The 16,804-nt window shown below is 38.2% G+C and overlaps 1 protein-coding gene across 1 annotated transcript in view; it reads right to left on the bottom strand.

Annotated features, from left to right (window-relative positions):
* The window catches only part of eys (eyes shut homolog), a 388,659-nt gene that overhangs the window by 182,639 nt on the left and 189,216 nt on the right, over positions 1-16,804 (bottom strand). Inside the window, exon 19 of the mRNA XM_077236480.1 lies at positions 2,852-2,973. Within this exon, the coding sequence (XP_077092595.1) occupies positions 2,852-2,973 (122 nt within the window). The remainder of the gene's footprint in view (positions 1-2,851; positions 2,974-16,804) is intronic.

Raw genomic sequence — 16,804 nt, 5'->3', positions numbered from 1 at the left:
CTAAAAAGTTATGTGTTTTGGCCGTTCATTTAATGCAAAGTCATGTAAACACCCCAAGTTAAAACCTTTTAGGTTTCATGGAAGACAAATTCATACAGCTTTGGAAGAATGTGAGACAGTGATGACAGAATTTTCACAAGAATAGAGTCTTGAAATCCTTTGGAATTCCATTGTGTGAAATTACTTAGCAAAATAATATTGTACTATTAAAATATTCATTCATGTCCAGACCGGCTGACAGTCCTGGCACACAGTGACCTTGCAGCATAAAAGCAAATTCCCCCAGGGGCAGACTCCGATTTGGCTTAGCCCTGTGGTGCTTTTTACTAATGAATGTCATACGTCTCTTGAAATCCTGTTTTGTTCCTTTTAGACCAGTGTTTGCCATGAACTAAATTCTTATAAATGAAACCTTCTACTTAATTTTAAAGAGGCCAGGCATGCAATTCCTACAGGTGTTAAAAATAAAATGAGCAATGAGTCATAATGGTAAATATATTGTAGGAATGCAAATGTCTAAAATTTTCCTTCATTCTCATCATAATCAAAACATGGCAGCCCATGAAATACAGTATATTATTGACACAATATGTAAGAAAACAAAATTCGAGTTCACCCTGTCTTAAAAGCCCCTTTAAAATAGCTTGATCTGCACAATTTTCTGTCCAGTTGATGTATTTCTTTCCAAAACAGGAAACCGGAACAGGGCATATCAAATGGATTGTTTCTCTCTTTTTTAAATTAGTCAATAAGCTTAGTTTACATCACAAGTATGAAATCCATATATCTGCTAAGTTAGAATAGCCAACTACACAAGCAATGCTTATAAACATGGACTATGAGCCAGGAATCTCCAAATGTTTTCTTTAAAAGCTATTCAAAATCTGAACAAAATACAGTTTTACTTCGTTTTGGCTTTCATAGTCACAACTGAATCACTGTCGGGAGATTTCTGGACAGCTGAGGGGATTTATAGGTTAATTGCACTATTGGACTGAGAAACATTAAATCCCAGACAGCAGAAAGTAGGACACTGGGAGGTTAGAGCAGTGAGCTGGGATTATATTTACCAGAGTGAATCCCAGAGAGTGCCGGAGGTATCTGCATTCCACTTGGTGGCAGTGATCTTACAGCTATACTGCCAATCCCTGTCTTAAACACATCACTCTTTCCTTTCAGTCTATTTTCTTCCCTAAGTCTCTCTCTCCTCACTCCGCTGCCCTTAGTAAGAGGGCACATCAGGTGAAACAAAAGCAGCAGCTTTTTTCTCAAGAGAGTCACAGATTGAGAGAAACCTCCTCCTGCTGTGCTCCATTGATTGATTCATTTGTTTTACCTGCCATCTGCAATTCATTATCTTTCACATTTGTGAGAGCACAGTCTGTCTCTACGTGACGAGAGAATAGGTGACTAAATTCTGTGATACTTTTTATATCGTTTTTTTCTGATGCAAAACGACATATTTTTTAAACTCAACTAATGGGGGGGTTGCCTGAATAACTATCGGTCAGGTTAGTCTGATCCTTATCGGACGAATATGACGCAGTCTTACATAAAAAAAATATATATATATATTGTATTTTAACAGCATATCATTGTAAAAATTGAATTTCAACGTCAACATTTAGGAGATGACCTCAAAGTTGACACACATGGGCAAAAGGCCTCAAAACTCTTTCAAGTGTTTAAACTGGCTTTTCACACATTAAAATTGTTAACCCAGGGCCATTTTTAACCCATGTTACAGTAAGTGTTCATTAATCCTGGGTTGGCAAGTTTCATGATTTCACACTACATAATTTGTAGACTCCGGGTTAACATTATTATTTACATATTTATGAGGTCAGTAACATAGATTGGAAAAATAACATTCTTATTTGGACCATGATGTAGAAGGCCCATAAATATATAATCAGGCAAGCATTGGTCATTCTCTGATTTGTTGCCTGTCTGGCCATTACATTTTAGCACCATATCGTTCCACATTACACTCTTTTGGCACCCCAATTTGGAGGTTAAATCTTCCTTACTAACCAATTCCAACTTAAAATTGGAAACCTGGAGATAAAAGTAAAAAAACAAACAAAAAAAAAAACAAAAAAAACAATGAACAAATGTAAAGATAACCCAGGATTAAACGCTATACGTGAAAAACCCTACAGACAAAACTATGATGAATTTCCATTTACATCACATTTATTCATTTAGCAGACAATTTAACGCAAAGTAACTTACAAAAAGGAAAACAACAAAGCAATTCATCTTAATGAGGCAATAACATAAGAATCGCTAACTATTCATGGTTTAAAGGGATAGTTCACCCAAAAATGAAAATTCTGTCAGTATTTACTCACCCTCAAGTTGTTCCAACCCCGTAAGACCTTCGTTCATCTTCGGAACATCAAAAGATTTCATCAGATTTCACATTTCATCAGATTTCATCAAAAATATCGTAATTCGTGTTCCGAAGATGAACGAAGGTCTTACGGGGTTGGAACAACATGAGGGTGAGTAATTACTGACAGAATTTTCATTTTTGGGTGAATTATCCCTTTAAAACATTGCCTAGAGCTGTACAGGCTAAAACGGGTAGGAAATGGTTAAAGTGAATGGAATCATTTTTTTTTTTTAAATCATCAGCAAGTAAGGGGAAGAGATGTGTTTTAGCCATTAAATAAATAAAATAAATGAACAAATTTATGATTTATGACAAATTTATGATCTACATAAACCTGACAAACTCATTAATCAACATGTAGGTAGGTTGTTGGACCACTAGTCGACCACGTGACACATCTCTAGCCTGTCCAGACTGTGTTTGCTCCATCAAGCTGTGTTTTTTGCAACCCACCTGTAAGTGTTGAGGAGGTCTACACAGATGCCGTTGTTTTTACAGGGGTTTGATGAACATTCATTGGTCTCCCACTGACAGAACTCCCCCTCCCAGCCGGGTACACAGAGGCAGTTATAACTCTGAAATGCAAATGAAGACAGCCAATGAAAAGAAAATATACAGCAGTGCAACTATTTCATCTAACCCTTGCCTTGACCTATAGATAAATACAGAATATTTTGCCAACGATCACGTTTCACCTGAAAAATGTCTTTATTAAAACATTCATTGTAAATAAACAGTATAACAGATGCCAGCAAAGCACTATAATGTTAAAATTGTATTTATTCTTATGACAACTCGTGATAATTTGTATGAGATGCCAAAAGTACTTGGCCAGTATGAAAATATACCAAATACTATACTGTGCACTACCATTCAAATGATCAGGTTCAGTAAGATTTTTTTCTTATAGTCAGCAAGGATGCATTACATTTATCAAAAGTGTCAGTAAAGATATTTATAATGCTGCATTGCTAAAAAAATTACTGTTTTTGGTCTTTTAAACTTTTTATTCATCAAACATGAAAGAAACATACCACAAAAATATTGTGCATAATATTTAGCAGCACAACTGTTTTCAACACTGATAATAATAAGAAGTATTTCTTGAGCATCAAATCAGCATATTAGAATGATTTCTGAAGGATCATGTGACACTGAAGACTGGAGTAATGATGATACATTTCAGCTTTGCCATTTTTAAAATATATTAAAATAGAAAGCAGTTATTTTAAACTATAAGCCTGATCATTTTTCACAATATTACCCTTATTTTTTAAATTAAATAAATGCTACATTGGTGAGCTTAAGAGACAAACAATAAAAATATTACCGAAAGGTAGCGTATACATTTTTTATTACACTCACAGTTATATTTGAGTATGGATCATAGTGTGTTTTTTTCTTTTTAAATGAAAGAAAAGAAAATACCCTTGGGGGACCAAAGGGAGGGGGGATGGGGGGGAAGTCTAATCTAATATCAGATCTAACACAAAAAGCATCAAACTAAACAAATTAAAGCACCTGTTTCTGTATACGTGTAGTGTTTTGCACTAACCTTCCCTATGGGGATTAATATACTGTATGTGTACTTTCCAATCCATTTCTCTTTCTCTGAATAAATGCATACACAAAAGGCATAATTTGTAGTTAAAGTGTATACTATAATTTGTACTGAGGCCAATCTGTGGGCAGCTTCAACTCTCAAACCACCTACTATTAACTCCAAATGTAGCATGGTTTTCAAAGTTGTTATCTTTACGGAAGAGCAACCATTGCTATGCAAATCCACTCTCTCAACCACCCACTACTGCGCATCAGATATTCAGGCATGTCTTTAAAGGCATGCAAACTATTAATTTTGACATAAATTACTAAAGAAATCTGCATGAACCACACATTTCAAAAAGAGATATTCAGAAATACACCCCATGCTCTGAAATAAATACCACTTGAAGTGGATGAATGCATGCTCCCTACTTAGTGCTCAAGCAGAAGATACAACTAAACATTTATTTCCTTTTTTTTTCTTTAGACATGCTGTCCTTTCCGTCTCGGTAAGTTTACGAATGTCTCTCCCCTCCACTTTACCATTAAAGTTTTCATTATGAAAATGAATCACTACGAGTGCTTTGTTGTTTGTTATTTTGCATGGCAAAGGTTTGTTCGGTTTTATCCCATTCAATGGAAATGAGTGCAGGTTTGCACAGTCAAGGCATGGTTAAAGTTCTTCATCATGACTACCCTGAGGGTTGATCCTGGAGTGCATGGTAATCTGTGCTTCATCCAGACGCAGACACAGTGTTAAGCTCTGCCTAATGTAATTTGAGCACCGCGGGCCTTATTCATAAGACAGAAGAAGCTATGCAGACATAGTGTGATAGATCAGATGCCTCCAGAAGACTTCTGGTTTTCACCCCAGGCTAAGGATAATATAATCTTATTTAGGCTGCTAAATCATCAGCTGGGATCATGGCTCTCCCGAGAAACCCGGGGTTATGCGGGGTATTTTTATTTTAACAGAAGTAAATAAATAACTACATAAACACTGCTAGGAAGTAAACCGGAATCTGTGAGAGGGATTTCGAAAGTTTGCTCCTGTTTGCTCCTGTTTTTCTTGTCCACATGAAGCTGGACAAGAAAACTTATTTTTGGAATGAGATAATTGTGACAGAATGAGTTGGTTAGACAGGTCTCACATCTACCGTTTGTGTGATGTATAACTGAGTAATAGTGCAGTATATTGCTGCTCTGAAAGACTACAATAAAAAAAATAAACATTCAAATCTCTCATATCTGAAATAGCAGCACTGTAACATTACATGCTGCAGTAATGCACTGAAAAGCACTGACATTTACTGAAAATTAGGGCTGATGACAAGCAATACTATTGATTAAATACATAGGGCCAGATTTACTGACAGCTTGTGCCACTGCAAACCCTCTTTTGGCATTAAAAAACGACTGTCAGGATTTACTACAGACACACAGTGAAAAATTTGCGCTAAAATGGCATGGATGTTTTTTTTTTTACGGCTGACGTATTTGCATTTGTAGGAGTTTCCCTTTCAGACGGAAAAATTAGGGGGGTGAAAGTATTTAAATGAATCATGCAAGGTGATTTACTAAGGTTTGCGCTAGTCAATTTACTGGTATAAGCGCCATTATTTAACACCTAAAAAAAGTCTTAAACCAGAAGCTAAAATAGCACTGCTCTTGATAGATTGCGTTGGTCATTATGGAATTTCTGTCATGTTTTATTGCAAATAGAATCTATATTATCTATAAAATGATATACTGTTGTACTAACTTATAATCACAAACAATAAATGAATATAAAATGAAACGAATTTACAATAAAACTATCACTATAACTAAACAACACCTAACCAAATGTAAAAAATTGTGCATTGCGAATACATCTTAATTGAGAAACTCCTCTGAATGTCCACAATATGTGAAAAATGTAGAAGAAACTTGGATTGTCAATGTTCTAGGGTTAAGGAAGATACTACGTCAGTGAATTTGACAATTTAAAAAAGATGGAGTGAATAGAGCAAATAAATGAGCAGAGGAAACCAGGATTGAGGTGTACAAAGTGAGTGATTTGTTATGTCTTAAGAGAACACAGAGGACTGTGGACCATTACACACACTTCACAACACCATCATGCTCAAGGGGAATGTTGCAACAGCACTTTCAACAAAGACAAGTTCAGGAAAAGAAAGATGCTATGGGGATATAAAACAGAGTGTTGTGATGAGGTTGTGAAGTGAAAAGAGTGAGGAATGATCTAATGTCTCAAGATCCTGTTCCTATAGCTCCAGTGATGTCATGACCATGGATTTGATTGCCAGGGATCATGTGTATTGATAAAATGTAAAGTGGATAAAAGTGTCTGCTAAATTAATAATTAGCATATATTACCAAACTGAATCGACTCTTTGTACATATATGTTAAAGGAATCAAATAGTCCTTTATCTGAGATAAGAGTTCATTGCACTATACAATGAAATATTTGCAAAGAAGCTATTTTTATAATTGAAGGATGAGGCAGTTAAAAACTATATTGGAAACAACAGCAAACCTGTCCCCCACTAACAAGTCTAGCACAGCTTTGTATCTCATCAAATGCAAAGAGGGTTCTTGCAGGCAAAGGCAGCAAAAGGGGGTTGGAAATGGTCATAAGCTAAATTATGGTTGTACAAATGAACAATAAAATAATAAGCAATGAAATAACTGGAAATAATAATTCTATATGTACACACAATACCATTCAAAAGTGGGGTTGTGAGATTTTTGTGAGAAGTGGCCCTATTATGCTATCCTAAAGGTTCTTAAATTTGTTTTGGGGGACTCCTTCAACAGGTTTACATGCATCAAAGGTAAAAAAAAACACTTTAATTTTCTCATAATAGGCTATAAATTGGACATCACATTTTTTTTAATGATTCTCAAATGACTGTCAGTCTGTCTAAATCCCCTCTTTCCGCTAGCTACTCTGCTCTGATTGGCCAGATGGCCCAGTCTGTTGTAATTGGTGTCGGAAACAAACCACCTATTACCATAACTGAATTTCAGCTCCGAATGATTCCTAAAGCTCAGCGATTGTACACACTGTAACAGCGGTAACGATGGTGTTGATTTTACCATATCAATCTGAGCGTGAGTCTGATAATGAAACATTGGAATAACTAGTTATTCAACCCGAACCTCAATCACAAGGGTGACTTGAGCAGGACATTTCTCATTGATACTCTACTCAGTTTGATGTACATTATGAGATGTTGCAGCTGTAATTCCTCACCATCAGCATTAACAACTGTATGTCCATCAAGAAACCGATGTGTATATTTCTAATTTATTGCAATGCACATGTGTGAACTGTATCATTAACTGTATCAATAACAGCGCATACATTACCCGAGCAAAAGTCTCGTTCCCCATCTCAGGGAACCACGGTCACATGTGTAACCCGAGACGTTTCCCTTTGAATGGGACAAAGCTCAAGAGCTTGATGTTCACAGGAACACCTTTAAGGTAAAATTGTCTTTGGCTAAGGAGGCTCACAGAGAGCCTTACAACCTGGCGTACTACTCATGGGATGCCTGTCAAGGAGGCTACATAATAGGGTCAGCAGCTTGACACAATATTAGGCAGAGCTCAGGGGAGCGGAGGCCTCTAACAGAACTATTCTCCTTAGCAAGAGGAGGCCTGGCAACGCTCTGGCTAGTTCAGTAGCCAAGGAGGCTCACAGAAACCCTAGCAACTTAGCCCTGGCTGAGCTCATAAGAACAGCTTGCTCAGAACAGCCTACCAAAGAGGGTTCGCAAAGCCTATCAACTCTGATTCACTATTCAGACGGAGGTCTACGGAGTGGAGGCCTCAGAAGAATGACTCTCTTTAATGAGAGGAGGCCTAAAACCGCTCATTTTCAAAAGTAGCAGCCAAGGAGGCTCACAGACAGCCTGACAACTTGGCACGACTGCTTACCAACCAACCACCCCTCTTCGGAGGGGGGAGGGGAATATGTCCTGCCATTCAGGAGGTTTTTTTTTCCCCTCTCTCCCAACCCATACGGGAAGCATCTGTTGTTACGACAACAACAATGTGACCCAACGCGTGGAACCGCTGTCTGAGCCACATAGAAAGGGAATGAAGCCCGCAGCACGTAACCCTTACCATAAACATGAATTTTAGAAAGTGCATAAATCATTAAACCCTTGCGCTTACCATAAACATGGATTTTAGAAAGGGCATGAAGCAATCAGCACAAACTACATGGCAGGATCAGAGCCTTCATGAGGACACCCTTAACTAATGAAAAATAGTATGGAAGCATGGAAGCACCCTTAACTAATGAAAAATAGTATGGAAGCATATCTGTGCTTACGCAAACCCTTGTGTGAAAAAAGGATGAATGCAGGCTGAATATGATATACCCTACAATGTCTTTGCCTCAGCATGGAGATCAAAGGGAAAACAGAAGGCTCATAGGGGCGGGTCTGTTATGTCAAGGCAGAAATTGCTCGCAAAGTCTGCCATAAATGATCTCTTCCATCTCTCGCGCCACCACACCAATCTCAATCTGTTTGATAACTGTTTGATAACCATAACTTCCCAAAACCCCTAAGTTATATAATAATGAATACTACACTCTTCCTACCCCTAATTGCTCAGAATTAGAAACAATAGATTGAACAGTAGCAATATTTGAGCAAACAAGAGGAGCCAAAAAAGTGCTCCGCCGTGCTCCGCTCATGACTTCTGCACTCGATCCTGACTCCCTCGTGCAAACACCAACTACTATCCCTCAGGAGAGAGCAGAAAGGAAAAAAACTACTTTTCTGTCTTTTGTAGTCAAGTCTCGTGAATTCTAAGAAGCTGGATGCACTAGGTATTATGGCGAGTTGACAGCATTCCACCCAAATACACGTCCCACATCCATTGAAAATAAGAATGGTGCGAACGGAGCCTTTCATTAAGAAAACTTCGCAATGCGCACACTCAGCTCCCTCAAGAGCTAAACGCATGTGCTCCTCACTCATGCACAAAACGCACCAGACACAAAGTGCTTCATGAAACGCTGGGCAAAGTGTTTCTCCATGATATTCGCTCCATAACACATACACAGACAAACAGTCTCCTGAAGACAAGAAAAAGGATGACGCATTTCACAGGTGCCTTTTTATACTCATGGTCGCACCTGAAGTGACGTCATCAGCTGGCAATGTTTTCAATGTTCATTGTCATGTTTAGACACATACTTCAGACATTAGTCATTCCCCATAGCTCCCTCTAGGGGAAGCAGCTCAAAATCCCATTCGAAAGGGAACAACAGACAATCTGCATTAAAGGGTAACTAAACACTAAAATAACTTTTTTTAAGTTAATGATCTGTAAGAATGGAGCTTCATAAATGCTGTTTTTTTTTGATTCGAGTAAATTTTTTGACATTTGGGTATAAAGTGTTTTAATTTTCAAATATATGGTGTAAAAACGTCTGAGTGCTTCCCTCTTCAGGTTAAACGGAATGCTCCTGCAGTAGGGGTACTCTCTGACGTAGGGTACTCTATGACAGTACTCTGTCAGGCCCTTGGTGCGAGCTCACCACACCCTTGGCAGCCCCTGGTATAAAAGCATCTGGTTCCGTCAAAACTACTGTAGCGAGTCAGGAGTTGGAATTACGAGTATTGAAAATGATATGGATAGCATATATTAGCATCTAGTTAGCATAGCATTTATATAGTTATTTAGATTATTTTGTGTAGCCTAGGTAGTTAATAAGCATAGTTGTTAGTGTTGTTAGTATTGTTAGAAGCATAACGTTAGTTAGTTAGTAGCATAGTATTGCATCAGTTAGGAAAGCGTAGATTTTTAGCATTAGCTTTATCTGTATTTAGTACAGTGGTTAGGATGGTACATAGGTGTAGTGTTGCTGGTTGCAACAGCACTGCTGGATTGCATAACTTTCCACCAGACTTGGAAATTAGGCGCCAGTGGTTCCATGCACTTGGCCTTGAAGACCGTGAGTTCCCGCCTATCGCTCGAGTGTGCAACCTGCATTTTACACGGGATTGTTCCTCCAACGCAATAGAGGTGCAAATGGGCTTCTCCACACAGCTCGCGCTGAAAAGCGACGCAGTGCCAAACGCTGCTCTTCCTGCATGGACTCCACCACCACCGCAGCGGCGTCTTGATGTGAGTAAGCATATATTTTTAATCACAATTTATGTTCCTTCCTATTAGGCTAAAGTTAACCCTCTGGGGTCGACAAACACACGTTTTGCTGGATATTTTTTTCACATAGCAGCAAAATATACTGAACGTAATAGTAATAATAATCCTGGAAAGAATTACCTCAACATGACTGAATATAAGACTAATTGTAAAACAATTTTATTTTATTTTTTTAGCATACAATGACCAGAGAAATTGGGTGCCAGACTGAACCAGTCAACTCCAGATCTGCAGGTGTGCAGCCTAACGTGAAGCCCATGAGGAGAAGCAAAGGTGATTTTGAATACTATGGAGCTTTTGTATGTGTCATTATATAGTCAAGATTATATAATTTTGTTTTGTATTTTTGCTTCTTATTGATAATAAATCTATTATTCATTTGTGCAGCCACCCAGGCCAGAATACCTAACAGGAGTGTGTCGTGTGACACAAGCACACTGATGGAGACTTTCACAGAGTGTCCCGGGGCAACCTCTACACCAATAAAGAGGAAAAGATGTGAGGTGTCCACTGATGACTCCAGCTACCATCAAGATGGAAGTGAGAGCACCATGAACTGTACAAGGTAATGCGTTTATTCCCGTTAGGTTTTTCAGCTATATTTGACTATTCTAATTTGGCTATTACTTCTTTTTAAATACTTTTTATGGTTTGTCATTAAGTTATTTCTGATACATACACATTACATAAACCAAATTAGGATTATTTATGCTTTTATTTAAATTTGTTTTTACTTTTACAGAGTATCCAATGAAGTATTAGCCCACAAAGTGACTAAGTAAATTGTTTATGAAGATAAACTGCTGGAGCTTTTTAGAAGATGCCCTGTCTGCACCCGGAGTTTGGTTGTTTCACAAACAACCATTGGGACACTTCTCCGTATCAAACAGCACTGTGCTTACTGTGAGTACGCCAGTGATTGGCCGAGCCAGCCAATGGTAAACAATATACCAGCGGGAAACCTACAGCTCTGTGCAGCTGTTCTGTTCACTGGCTCATCATTTTGCCAGATATCGAAGGTGAGAGATAATAACATAGTGCTGTCATGTTTGCACACCCCTCAGGTCATTACATGAAGATGTTTTTTTTTTTCTTTAGTTCTTGGATGCCTTCAAAATCCAGGGGATCTCTGAGCCGTGCTTCCACACGCATCAGGCCAAGCTCCTTATCCCAACCATAAACTGGCAGTGGAAGATTGAACAGGATGATATTATTGAAAATGCAATTGCTGATGGGGCTGTGACTCTTGGTGGGGACATGAGAGCTGATTCACCTGGTAATAAATAACTCATTAATTGAAAATATGTGTATACGTATATATATAGACTGCTGTCAGGCTTTGTTGACTAAAGTGCAAATAACTCAATTGTAGGACATTCAGTAAAATATGGCAGCTACACCATGATGGACCTCAAAGCCAATAGGGTCATAGACATCCAACTAGTCCAGGTAAACAACTACACAATGAAAACATTTTGTTATGTGAATTACTATATACTGTGCATTGATCCAAAGTATTTGTTTGTGTTTGCAGAGCAATGAAGTTGGAAACAGCCAACGGATGTAGAAGGAGGGATTTGAAAGAAGCCTGTCTCTTCTCGAGGAAAGGGGTGTTGTGGTCCAGTCTTTGGTGACTGACTGTCACACAGGGGTGCAAAAGTTTATGAGGGAGCAAAAAAAGGACATTAGATACTTCTTCGACCCTTGGCATATGGGAAAAGGTTAGTATTTTCAATTGAACGAAAACAGAACCAGTATTTCTAACAGAAAAAATTGTCAGTTAAAGTGGTAGACGACAATTGTATCTGAAGATTGCACAAAGTGAACTTTTTGAGATGGGACAAAAAGATTAATTTGTCACACAAACTGATTTTTATCATATAGCCTATACTGAATGTTAGTCCACCACCTTGGTCTATACAGTGCTGCGGGAAACATTGATTACAGTAATTTTTTTTTCATTATTCTTTATGTGTTCAGGGCTTAGTAAAAAAAAAAATTGATGCCCTTCGTAAGGGTAAGGGGCTGCAGGACGTGGGGCTGTGGAGAAAGAGTGTGGTCAATCACCGTTATTGGTCTGCGACCACATCAACATCTGGGGAGGAGGTAGTGGCCAAGTGGAGCTCTGTAGCAAACCACATTCAAAACATCCACAGCCACGAAAACACCCTGTTTCCTTCTTGTCTCCACGAGCCTCTGGTTGGTGATCAGACAAGACACTGGCTCAAACCAAGTAAGTACAGATAAGCTGTAATGCTAATGTATTTTATTTTGTAGTCACGTCACTCTCTAGATTTATATTGAACTATCTCCAACATCTCCATTGCAACAAGTCAAACTTGATCCAAATTATAAAACAGTATTGAGAAATGTGAGGTAAACAAGTTAATGGATTACACATTCAGTGCTGCTTACTAAAAACACTACAATGTTGTAACCTGTAAAAACACATTTGTAATTGCTTATAGTTTTCTTAAGTCATGTTAGATATTGTTTCATTATAATATTGATCCATTTATTTTTTTCCTTTCAGACTACAGCTTGCTGTGATGCATTACAATGAAAATGCAGGCAGATTACAGGCATCCACTGCAGGTGGTGATCTGCGATACTCAATCGTTTTTCCAAAAATTTAAGCATTGCAAATTCACAGTGAGAGCTCTGAAGAGCAATCCTACCACAGGTAATTTATTCTTGTCTTATACTTCAGTTATCTCAGAAAAAAAATATAATATATGTTATAATAATTCTCTTTCTGAAGGCTACATTGACAAATTAATGGAGCTGCTGTTCCACCATGTGGTGGAAAACCCTCAGCCGTACCTGGACTTCTCTGGACAAATGGCTGTACCAGAAAAACTGTGCACTCTGGAGATTTTACTTTGTTATAGAAGTTACCAGTGTGATTACTGAAATGTTCTTTTCATGTGTTCTTTAATGTCTGTGTGTCGGTGTGTGTGTTAGTCTTTTTGGTTACAGGTAGGGCTGGGCGATTAAAACGATAACAAAATTATCGCGATATAATTTTTACTTGTGATCTAAATGCATGATACTGGATGACCAATAAATTTTTAAAATTGTGTAGTGTGTAACTCCAGTTAAACATGCTTCTTTATAATTTATTTTTATTTTATATTATAAAAAAAAAAATATATTCAATGCAGTGGGGGAAGGAAACCTCTGTATGGTTCTTCTTCAGGAAACTCTTCCCTGATCCGTGTCACAACGCATGGCGGTATGACCACCCGAACGTGTTGGCCAAGGTACCCCCAACACCACCTAACGACATTGCGATATGCGAGGTGTCTATATGCGCTGAAAGAAAGGTAGCGCACATGTATGTTGAAGTGGAGGATACATTTGTTTTTAATAAATTATTTAATTTATATATATATATATATACATACACACATTTATTTTTTTATATAAAATTTAACCTTTTTTCCTGGAACTAACCTGTTTGTTACTGTCTCTTCCATCTCACCATATAACTGGACGTAAGTGCCATATACAGCTTGTAACACATAGGGGTTTACTGCTACTGGCTCAAAGCCTGGATGTGCTGTTACACAGTCCACTCCACCAAGCTGGTCACACCTGTGTACTACCTACAACATGAGAATGTGTATTACTACTTTGTTAGGATGATTTATTTAATATTTGGTATGTGGAGGTTGTGTTTTTTCAGGGTTCGTACAAGGTGCCTAAAATGCTTGAAGAATTTGACTTGAAATGTATTAAATGGAACTTAAATTATTGAAAGACAAAATATGTGAAATTAGTGTTTAATTTTATTGATAAAGCAATATTTTCACACGAAATTATATCTTTATCAGATAGGCTCAAGCTTTAGAACCATTTTGCATGGCTATGAGTATGATATTGTTCATAAATATCCAAGTATATGATACAGCTTTCATTCTTCAGGTCAACCATATTCATGAGGTGGAAATCTGTTTGAATGTGATATCTTTGTCATAGTAACCTTTCAATTGTTAAAATTTCCACAGTCATTGCATCTGCTACACTTTATTTTGTACCTTTATTTTTATTTTGTATAGCTTTATTTTATTTTGTTTAATTTGTTTATTTATGTTTACCTATTTATCTGTATGAGCCCTGGTTTTGTACTTATTAAATTCTTGTCATATTTCATAGCTATACCTTGGGTATCTCCCTACAACACACATTCTCTACCAGGGACAGTGAGCTGCAATGCCCACAGGTGCACCTGTTGAGACAGAATCATTTGTAGAGGGAGACTTGAAATTTATATTTTTTCGCTTAATTATTAACACTACATCATACCAAAATTAACCTAAATGCAAGGGTTTTAATTTTTTGATAGTTCCGTTAGCATTTGCTATGAGCATTAGCCTAATATAGCAATAATGCTAATGTTTTACCATTCAGACACTAGCCCCATTCTCCCTTGCGCGGCTGTTTCGCTAGCATCGTCGGATGCCGATCGCGATGCGGGAGTTAAGACCGCAGTTTGAGCCAACGGCTCGAATTGATATGGCTCTGGCCACTTGTCCACAGACAATTCACCCTCCTCCACTTCAGGTGAAGGTGGGGGAGAAAAGTCCTCGACTTCAAATGACCGCTCTGTGGCAAAGCTACTTGCGTCACTCTCCATTTTAGAGTCTGACAGCAGCTGTCAATTAATCCGTCTCTTCGTGTCTCAGGTGCACGCCCCCCCCGCTCAGCCCCTCCCTCGGTTCGTCCCCTCTATCTCCGCTGGGCTCTGCCCACTTTCCCAGCATTTTTCAAATATTGCCAGTGGGTGGAGTCAGGCTCTGACAAGGGGTTTAGTTACCCTTTAAAGGGATAGTTCACCCAAAAATGAAAATTCTGTCAGCATTTACTCACCCTCATGTTGTTCCAACCCCGTAAGGCCTTCGTTCATCTTCCGAACACGAATTAAGATATTTTTAAATCTGAGAATCTGAAATCTGAGAGCTGGATCACTCCTCCATAGACTTCTTCAGGGATTACAACTTGCCAGCCCCGAAAAGTTATTAAAGATATCGTTAAAATAGTCCAAGTGATAACAGTGGCTCAATCTTAAGTTTATCAAGGGACGAGAATACTTTTTGTGCGCAAAAAAAACAAAAATAACGACTTTATTTCAACTATTCATTTCCTTCTCTGTAGGCCTCGAGTCAGTTCACTAGTATAATAGCGGAAGCTTCTGTGGTTGTACGTCACACGCATCACACACATGACCAGCATCGGCCAATAGTGAGCCTACGTGTGACGTAGCTCTATGCGATCACACTACGCTAGCTGACTCGAGGCCCACAGATAAGGAAATGAATAGTTGAAATTAAGTTGTTATTTTAGTTTTTTTTTGCGCACAAAAAGTATTCTCGTCGTTTGATAAACTTAAGATTGAGCCCCTGTAGTCACTTGGACTATTTTAACGATATATTTAATAACTTTTCGGGGCTGCCAAGTTTCAATCCCTGAAGAAGCCTAAGGAGGAGGGATCCAGCTCTCAGATTTAATAAAAAATATCTTAATTTCGTGTTCCGAAGATGAACAAAGGTCTTATGAGGTTGGAACAACATGAGGGTGAGTAAATACTGACAGAATTTTCGTTTTTGGGTGAACTAACCCTTTAATGGGCACAATTTTAGGTAATAGTGGGTATGTAGGATGGTTAGCTGAAAAATCCTCCACAATATAAAACACAAAACTATGTATTTTGAACACCTGGTAGAAAATCAAAAATTAGACATACTTACAGGTTGTGAATCTGAGGAGCAAGTTGGTCCAAGTGGGTACTGTCCCATCCTTTTATGAATAAGCGTTTTGTAAATCCCATTTAGACCTCACAGAGATTTGAGAAGAAATCGTCAAAAGGTTATACTGCTGTTGTATCGCTGTGGTAATTCTAACCACTGACTTCACATCTTCATCCTTTGGAAGTGTTTACAAAGAGAATTTGCTTTTGCCGAGCAGAAAACAGCGTCTTCTCAACGTAACAAAACAGCTACAACGTTTTAAGGGCGGGTCAAAGTAGACGTTGTTTGCACGCAACTATAGGCGGGCATTATGCAAATGTATTACCAGTTACGTGTAGCCCTACAAAAGTAGGATTTGAATTACAGACGACTCGATTAGGCAGTTCAGAGTCGATTCTTTCTTTTGAGAGACAATAACATTATTTATCATGCCCTTTTGGCTCCACAACTTTGCAGGTCATTTACATTCACAGACAGCTATATTACACACTGCATGAAAGGTAATATTCAAAAAAGCAACCATAATGGAACCATAAAAGCTGCAGAACTGATTTGAAAGACATATCACCACTGCTCTCCACATGCCTATGAATTCAATCAATTTAACGAGTTCACAAATATTCAAAGCAAGATGATTTGCATCAGATAAGTGCATCCTAGCTCTGTTGTCTGAAATGTTTGTCCATCCAGAGAGCCACGTAACGGGCATGTGGAGACTCCTGTTGGCATACCAGCATGACAGAATCCGCATTTTCACAGAGAGAGAGAAAAAGGTCAATCTAATTTACTGACTGTTTGGAAGTAAAGCACTCCCATGTGACGTTTTACAGCCACCCTCTCTACCCGTCCCACGCCCTCTGCTATATAATCAGCACGTGGAAATGTAGAATTTAAGAGCTCAATTACATGGTGGCTAAA

Source organism: Siphateles boraxobius, unplaced genomic scaffold (genome assembly GCF_051911475.1).
Source record: "Siphateles boraxobius isolate OS27281-9 unplaced genomic scaffold, OSU_SipBor_1 20, whole genome shotgun sequence".
Lineage (NCBI taxonomy): Eukaryota > Metazoa > Chordata > Actinopteri > Cypriniformes > Leuciscidae > Siphateles > Siphateles boraxobius.
Note: the sequence above shows the minus strand (reverse complement) of the source record. Positions and strands in the feature narration are given on the sequence as shown.